This window comes from Archocentrus centrarchus, chromosome 21 (assembly GCF_007364275.1).
Source record: "Archocentrus centrarchus isolate MPI-CPG fArcCen1 chromosome 21, fArcCen1, whole genome shotgun sequence".
In the NCBI taxonomy this organism is placed as follows: Eukaryota; Metazoa; Chordata; class Actinopteri; order Cichliformes; family Cichlidae; genus Archocentrus; species Archocentrus centrarchus.
In genome coordinates this window covers 29735357-29744253 of record NC_044366.1, presented here as the reverse complement: position 1 = coordinate 29744253, position 8897 = coordinate 29735357, and the positions used below count along the sequence as shown (strand labels likewise).

The following is an 8897-nucleotide window of genomic DNA, read 5'->3' as shown; positions in this document are numbered from 1 at the left end:
ACACCGGGGGGGGGGGGGGGGGGGGGGGGGGGGGACAACGCCTCAAGTGCAAGTGAGCCAACTGGCTTCTCACCTCCCTCAGTGGCACGTTTGCACCGCCTCTCTGTAGGTGGTGAGAACCATTGCGGCTGGTTACTGGTTGCAGTTCCAGGCCAGGCCACCTCACTTCCATGGTATAATAAGTCCTACCAAAATAAACAAACAGTGGCGATACTAAGGGAGGAAATAAACAGGCTGCTGCAGGAAAAAGCAGTATGAGTGGTCCCCACTTCTGAGACAGAAAGGTTAGTACAGCCTCTGAGAGAGGGGAGTCCGCTTTTTAGTCTAGCTAGATGACTGGGCTCTTGTAGTGAGCTCCAGAGACCAGGTGGCGACACGGCTCTCGCTGGTTCTGTCATACATTCAACCACAGAGATTTTCAGTGAATCTTCAAAAAGCTCACTGACACAGAGTCAGCACATCCCTTTTTTTGATCTGGAAATATGCTCACTCTCTGGCTGCGCACACTTGACGGAGCACAGAGTGGCTGCGTTTCACCACTGCCTCGCTCAGTTTCAGTTGGGACGCAGACTGCATGTCCAATCTTACAGTTGTGTGGCATGATGGCATCTATGATTGCCATAGTGCCACTTAGGCTGTTAAAGATAAGAGCATTTCAGAGCTGGACACTCTCTCACTGCCTGTGTGCCTCGTATTGCGGCACCTCCGGAAGAGGCTGACAATAACTGCATCTTTCATCTTAGCGTTTCGCCCTTGGAGGGAGCTCGGGCTGCTCCACCAGGGCTCTTAGATTGGGAGGGTGTCATTTCGCAAGGTGGTGTCCACAGATGCTTCCCTGAGGGGGTGGGGGGGTGCTGTGTGACATAGCATTGGTGAGCGGGCTCTGGACTGTGGCACAGCGTGAGCTGCAGATCAATCGCTTACAGCTGCTAGCCGCATTTTTAGGTCTCAAACATTTTGGTTTGAGACCTAAAGTGCTAGGGCTTCATCCACTAGAGGCTTGTATACTTACAAATGGTGAGCCTTTGAGCAGTGATGCCAGGACCAGCACATTATCCCATTCCAGCACTCTATTGTGGATGTTTTGGCATTCCTGCAGGGTCTGTTGATAAGGGTCTGTCTTTTCTAAAATAAAGGTCTATTTAGCAGCTATAGCTGCCTGTCATATTGGCTTTGATATGGTGATACCAGGTACGCATCTTCTTGCCACATGCTTATTGAAAGGGGCTCGCTGACCAAGACCTGTGGTTAGGTCCAGCGTCCCCTCGTGGGACTTGACTTTGGTGCTGGATGCCCTTTGTGGTCCCCTTTTTGAACCCATCGAGTCTGTAGATATGAGTTTTTTTTTAATACAAGACTGCGCTTCTTCTTGCTTTGGCCTCTGCAAAGTGAGTGAGTGACCTTCATGCATTGTCTGTGCATCCTTCATGCACACAGTTCTCTTCTGATGGCCTCAGGGTCGCACTACACCCAAATGCCAAATATCTACCAAAGGTTATTCTTGCAGCTTATAGCTCTATGGAATTTGAACTTCAGAGCTTTTGCCCCCCCTTCTTTTGCATCCGAGGAGGAGAGGAGGTTGCATTCTCTGTGTTTGGTGCATCTGCTAAGGGCCTACATTGACCGCACTCAGAATGTGCGTTTATTTGACCAGTTGAGATTCAGTTGACCAGGCTCTTCCACTGGATTACGGAGGCCATCTCCTTGGCAAATGGCACTAAATTTGTCACTTTGCCTCAGGGTATGAGAGCACATTCCACCAGGGGAATGGCAACCTCATGGGCCCTTTATAAAAGGGATTCCTGTGAGTGATATTTTCGCTGCAGCTAATTGGTCATCACCACACACTTTTGTTCAGTTTTGATCATTTGGATGTGACAGCCCCATTCTTCCTTTCTGCTGGGTCTGCCTTGCACTAGGGTGCTGGTGATCGGACTCCATCTCGGTGGCTGCTCCAGGGCGTGTATATATATGTCCCATACTACTGTATATGTGTTGTACCAAGTGAATTGACTGAAAGGGAATGAACAGTTATGTCTATAACTTCTGTTCCCGGAAGGAGAGGAGTGAGGTACAATACTAGGATGCCCAGCGCAGCTGGGCTCGGTCAAGAGCGACTATTGAACTGTGTGATGACTGTGATGACAGAGTATATATGTGTGGGCAGAGGCGCACATATGTCATCACAGGTCATCTGCCTTAAAGGTGTGAATAGAGGTGTCCTTCAGCAGAACACGCCAGGGCATGATATACCATATGTGTTGTACCTCGTGTCTCTCCTTCAGGGAACAGAAGTTATAGACATAACTGTTCATTTTCACAGAGAAAATAACTGCAGGCTAATTAATGCACTGCAGGTATTAGGATGCACTGATAAATTGTTGCACTTTGATTTTTGCACCTGACAAAGTATGAAAAACTAAATAACTAAATACTAAAACTAATGAAACTAAATTAAAGCTAAGCATTAAACAAAAAAAAACAAAAACTAATAAAAATGAGCAAAACCAGTCTAAAAACCAACCAAGACTAACTGAACTAGAGGGGAAAAGTTACAACAAAATAAAACTGAACTGTAATGTAAACTCCAAAACTGTTATAACCTTAGTTCAGAAACACTAGTACTGATGTTCAGTATGGTTTAGTGCAGGGGTGGGCAAACTACGATTTTTTTAATCCAGCTCACCAAAGTTGGTACAAAATTGCCCAAATCAAATCATATCATAATTGTGACTGATGTTGCGGATTCTGAGAATTGCTAAAACAAAACTAGCACCAGACTCCGATGCACTGGCAAAAACAACACTGTTCCCACTAAAAGTAACACCGTAATGCCTTTTTATGTTTACGTTTGATTTGTATGCATCTGGTGGGGGCCCAGCCTGTCTGTCAAATTTCAAAAAGTCAATGTGGCCCTAGAGCCAGAAAGTTTGCCCACCCCTGGTTTATTGGGTACAGTGTGTTTAATATTATGTTAATAGCTATGCAGTCAGGCTTTAAAGGAACAACTGTTTTAACAATATTTTTTATTGTTTTACTGAATCATGTAAAGTACTTTGAATTGCCTTTCTGGAAAATGCTATATAAAAATGCTGTATACATAACTAAAATATCCTTTTTGTACTGTACACACAGCTGTCACTTCATCTGAACCCCCATTTTAGTTATTGTAACAAATTGTAACACGTGTCTTATTTACAGAGAATAGTGGAGAATATGGATCAGGCCCTAATGTGAACACTACAACACCACCTCTCCTTATGAGCAACATTCTATGATACTTGAAGGTGCCGTAACAGAGTTGAAAGTCATTTCTTTACTGCATACAAACTCATAACAGCAAATATCCAGTGGTATGTGTTGAAGAGTGTATGTAAGATACACATGCAGTCTCCCTGATATATCTGCAGTAAAAATATGCAGAGATTAGTTAGCATATACTCACTTCATAGCTGAGCCACAGGGATATGGAGCCATGATGTTCCCAATCTGCAAGAAGTGACTAACCCTTCCCTGCAGAGGAACATCTTGCATGCAGCAGCTTATTTAAACCTTCATAGGCTACTGTGTAGTGTCTGCAATTGGTAAATCTATGGTTTCTAGTTGAGGAGTGATGAACTGTTCTGTTTATTTGGAAAAAGAAATGCCTGTTTAGTTTGAAAAAAAAAAAAAGTAGGAATATAGGGAAAGTTCTGATGTGTTGGTGTTAGGTCAATAAACAATAACAGTCAAGAAAATCCTACTGAAATTCATTTTTCTCAATTGGGATGAAAAAAATAATAACATATAACAAATGTGTTAGATATGATTTTCTGAGCAATATTCATATGTAAAATGAAGAATATATTCAAATAATATAAATATATATTGTAATCTGTTATAGAAAGGTTGCTTCATAAAGTGTCTTACGGCATGATGATGTTCACCCAAACTTTATCTACATATCCCCACATTTTTATTGATTGCTTTGCTGTGCTATTTTCTACACTTTAAGCATTTTTATATGGGCTTGTTTCAATAATTTGATTGATAATCAGCAGCCACTCAGCTGTACTGGGAAGATTAAATATTTGTGCTGTCCATTAAAATATGTAGCGTAACAAACTGAACAGGCAGAAACAAAACAAACATAAAATGTGCACACTAAACCTCAACAAATGTGTGCAGGCTGTCAGTCATAAGACTGCTGTTCAGTACACCATGGACTGTCAAATGTACAATTATATAGAGTTGTGGGATTTGAATAAACTATTTGTATAAACCATAAAGATGCTGGCACTCACAGTGCCCTAGTTTTATCAAGATTTATCAAGATTGGTCCAATGAAGGTGTTTTTTGTTGGTCCTCAAATCCATGAATTGCTTATTGCTTGACAATAAGTTCAAAAAGAAACTGAAGCCGAGTGAATCAGCAGCATAAAAACCATTCGAGGAGGTTGTCCAGAATTTCACAGAGGAGAGAATTCTGCAGATGATCAGTTAGTTGTTTTATGATGTACCCTGTAAGTACGATTAAGTTCTGCATAATTTCTGGGACTGAAATCATATGTTCTGGGATTAAGGCTTTAATTTCCAGGACTAAGCCCTTAAGTTATGGGATGAAGGCCCAGAACTTAACGTGCATGTACCCTGTACATGCATGTTCAGGTATTTTACAGAGATATACCACATAAGTAAATTTAAGTTCTGCGTAATTTTCAGGACTAAAGCCATAAGTTCCAAAACTTAGGCTGTAAGTACACTGTAATTATGTGTAAGTACAGGTATTTTATAGGGATGTACAGCTTTAGTCCATCCATCCATCCATTCTCTTCCGCTTATCCTGTTCAGGGTCACAGGGGGGCTGGAGCCTATCCCAGCTGACACAGGGCGAGAGACAGGGTAGCCTGTCGCAGGACCAACACAGAGAGACAGACAACCATTCACACCTAGGCAGCAGTGCTAACCACCACACCACCGTGCTGCATACAGCTTTAGTCCCAGAATTTAATTAGTAGCCTTAGGCCATATTATAAAGTGTTACCAATAATATCTTGAATTACACCATCACAGCTTTCGTGCAGTCAGATTTATACCTTATTTCTATGAGTTGTCCTTTGCATTGGTGTCCATTACAGGTACTGTGGTCTTATGCACTGTGTCCAAACTTTTTACTGGTACTGTACATCATTTTTTAGTGTTCACAAGTTACAATCATGTACTTTATCAGCAATTAAAAATCATAAAAATGAAAGAAAGAAAATTTACACGCTTACATACACCCAGCTTGTAATAAGTTTTTTTTTTTTTACTTAGAGCCTGCCTGACCTAAAAAGACTTTTGATGTATATTCACAGTGAACAGTGAGCTGTTCTGTGTTACGTTCCTAGATTGCAACATTCACCGGGATGGAAGAACTAAAGGTTCTAGTCCATGGTGGTTCAATAGCTGTAAGATTGTTTTAAACAAAGTTAAACTGTCAAATAATTCTTAGCATAGTAGATGGGATACTCATGTCATGGTTGCTGTGGCAGGCAGGAAAGGCAGACCCCAAAAGCAGGACTCATAAACGAAGTGAGAGAATGAACTTAAGGATTTTATTGAGTATAAGGACTGGATGAACTGGGCTGGTCTGAGGCCAGAATTAAAACTGGGGAGAACAAGGAATGGAGACACACACAGCTGGAACATAGACAATGACACGACAAAGAACAGAAGAAAACTGAGGGTTTAAATACACATTAGGTAATCAGGGCAAGAGGAAACAGCAGGGCACAATAGGTGAAGCAAATGAAACTAATAACAGGGGAAGCAAAACTAAACATAAAGCACAAGGAACACAAGACTGTCAAAATAATACAGGAAGTGACTAAACAAAGAACATGCAGACTTGACACAGGGAACTGGAACACGGACACTGGACAGAGACGCAGACCTGACACAGGGAAACACAAGGGACCAGAATAAACTGAGGAATACAAAGAGAACTAATAAACATAATAAGAGAAATAACTGAAACAAAACCAAGAAAACACAAAACACTGGGCCACCGGCCCAGGACCATGACAACTAAAGCCTATAGCCTATAGAATATTCTGATTCTATTACTTTGTATAATAGTAATAATTACAGAATCAAGATTTAGCCAAAACAACTCTCCAGAGGTTGACGAAGGTCACATAAATGTCCCCTTTGTTCAGTAGTTCATTGAAATCCATGGAGGGTGAAACTGTGTTATAAAAACACATGGCAAGCTCAGACCATGCTCCAGCTGAACTGTGGATAGCAGCTCATACATGTAATTCAAAGCCAGATAACTGAGGATCATTTCAAATATAGGTAATATTCTATCACAAGCAGACTGCACTCTGTATTTATGTATTCTGATGTTTAACTCACATTTCTGACAATCCTAATGGACGATAAACTAAATTTAACTTACATAACTCTTGATGGGTATGTAGAGGTGGAGAAGTACAGATATGTATATTTTGTGATTATTTTACACTATATGTTCTAATAGTTTGCTTTAATGCTCTCATTATTTGTCTGATTGTGATTCATCAAAGCCTTCATGAGCCCATGTATATTTTTATTGCAGCTTTGCTGATTAATTCTATTTTTTACAGCACAACTATCTACCCAAAGCTTTTGCTTGATGTTTTATCTGAAAACAGATCATATCATACACAATGTGTCACGTTCAGTTATTTTTATTTTACACTTCAGGGGGGTCACAATTTTTACTGTTGGCAGCCATGGCCTATGACAGATATGTGTCTATATGCAAACCTTTGCAATATCCAGCTATCATGAGAAAAACTACAGTTTGTGTGTTCTTGGTCTTATCTTGGATTGTGCCTGCTTGTCAGGTTGCAGGATCATCAGTACTAAGTGCTACTACAAGAGTGTGTAACTTTACTCTGCAAGGAATATTTTGCAATAATTCAGTTTACAAACTTCATTGTGTGAGTTCAAGAGTTCTGTCTGTTTATGGTGTGATTATTTTGCTCAATGTTGCATTTTTTCCTATGCTCTACATAGTTTTCACTTACACAAAGATTCTTATAATATCCTATCAAAGGTGTGGAAGACTCAGAAAAAAAGCTGCACAGACCTGTTTCCCTCACCTGCTGGTTTTACTCAACTATTCATTGTTCTGTACATATGATATTCTTGTAGTTCGACTGGAATCTGATATTTCAAAGACTGTACGTTCAATACTGACTTTACAAGTCGTTTTGTATACTCCACTATTTAATCCAATCATATATGGACTAAAAATGAAAGAAATTTCAAAACAACTCAAGAGGTTGTTCTGCCAAGTAAAGTGAAAAAATTATAGGTTGGTTCATCTTTGAAATAAATACTTACAGTAATAATGTATTTATCCCACCAGATATTCACTGCATAATACTGATTATACCAAACCTCATTCATGTGAATGAGAGAGTGTGTGTCCGTAATTCTACTATGGTACAGTACCAGTCAAACGTTTGGACACAAATATGAATGGGTGAGTGTGTCCAAAATTTTGACTGGTAGTGTCCATCATCAGGGTTCATTAAAAACCTTCATGAGCCTATGCACATTTTCATTGCAGCTCTGCTAGTCAACTGTCTTTACCCAAAACTTCAGATAGATTTTTATTTATTTATTTAATTATTTTTATCTGAAAAACAAATCATATGTCATTCAGCAATTCTCTTTCAGTTTTTCAGGTTCTTTTTTTTGTTTTTGTTTTGTTTTTTTTAATGGCAGCCATGGCCTGTGACAGATATGTAGCTATATGTAAACATCTGCAATATCCATCCATCATTAAAACACTGTATTATCCTGGTTGTAGCTTATTGGAGTCCAACTGAAAGGGAGTGCTGAAATTAAAATGTGATTTTAAATTAAAATCAGTATTTTGTAACAATACAATTCACTGTGTTACATCAAGATTAGTTTTTGTATTTGTATTTGGTAAATTTACTTATTTAGATATTATAATACTTCCTATTCTATTCATAGATTTTACATACGCAAAAATATTTATAATCGTGATGCATTTTGAATTGCTGATTCACTGAAGTTAAAAAAAACCTTATTAAACATTAAGTCATCAAACTGATTTGGTCCCTATTTTTACATTTATGTCATGGTATATTTACTGGTTGCTATTGCTTTGGGTCCATGTTTATCATAAGACAGAAATGGCAGTGTATAATGAAGCTTATGCATCAGTTCAATAAAGTAGATCTGTAATCATTCATCGCTTTGCTTTCCTGGGTATTAGGCTACTAGTGTTTTTCACAGCACTTCTGCTTTCCCACACTGTCAAACATAAAATTGCCATCATTGTTCTAGTCCAAAAATCTTTCTTCCTGCCTTCTTCAAGCCAATTAGCCTCCACTCTTTGTACTTTAAATTTCACTTTATGCCTGTCATTCTCCCTTGTAGGCTCAATATCTATTCACAACATGTCCTCCAATCCAGTGTTAATTTCACTGACAAAATATATTTGCATAGTTTTCGTCAACGACCCTGTTATCTAATAGACTCCAAGTTGTTCATGTAAATGGGGACTCTTCTTTACACACTAAGATTAATTATGGAGTTCCACAGGGTTCTAGGACCAATTTTATTTACATTACACATGCTTTCCTTAGACAGTATTATTAAAAAGCATTGCCTACATTTTCATTATTATGCAGCTGATACCCAGCTTTATCAATGAAGCCAGATGACACACATCAATTAATTAAACTGCAGGAATGTCTTAAAGACATTAAGGCCTGGATGACCTCTAATTTCCAGCTTCTAAATTCAGATAAAACTGAAGTTCTTGTACTCGGCCCCACAAATCTTAGAAACATGGTGTCAAACCAGATACTTACTCTGGATAGCATTACCTTGGCCTCCAGTAACACAGTG

General features: G+C 39.3%; 1 protein-coding gene across 1 annotated transcript; it reads left to right on the top strand.

Moving 5' to 3' along the window:
* The first annotated feature begins 6393 nt into the window (after positions 1 to 6393).
* LOC115800085 (olfactory receptor 6N2-like) lies at positions 6394 to 7312 on the top strand. Its single transcript, XM_030757338.1, is given in 3 exon segments — positions 6394 to 6475; positions 6478 to 6645; positions 6648 to 7312. Coding segments are annotated over 3 exon segments (915 nt in total).
* Positions 7313 to 8897: the final 1585 nt, after the last annotated feature.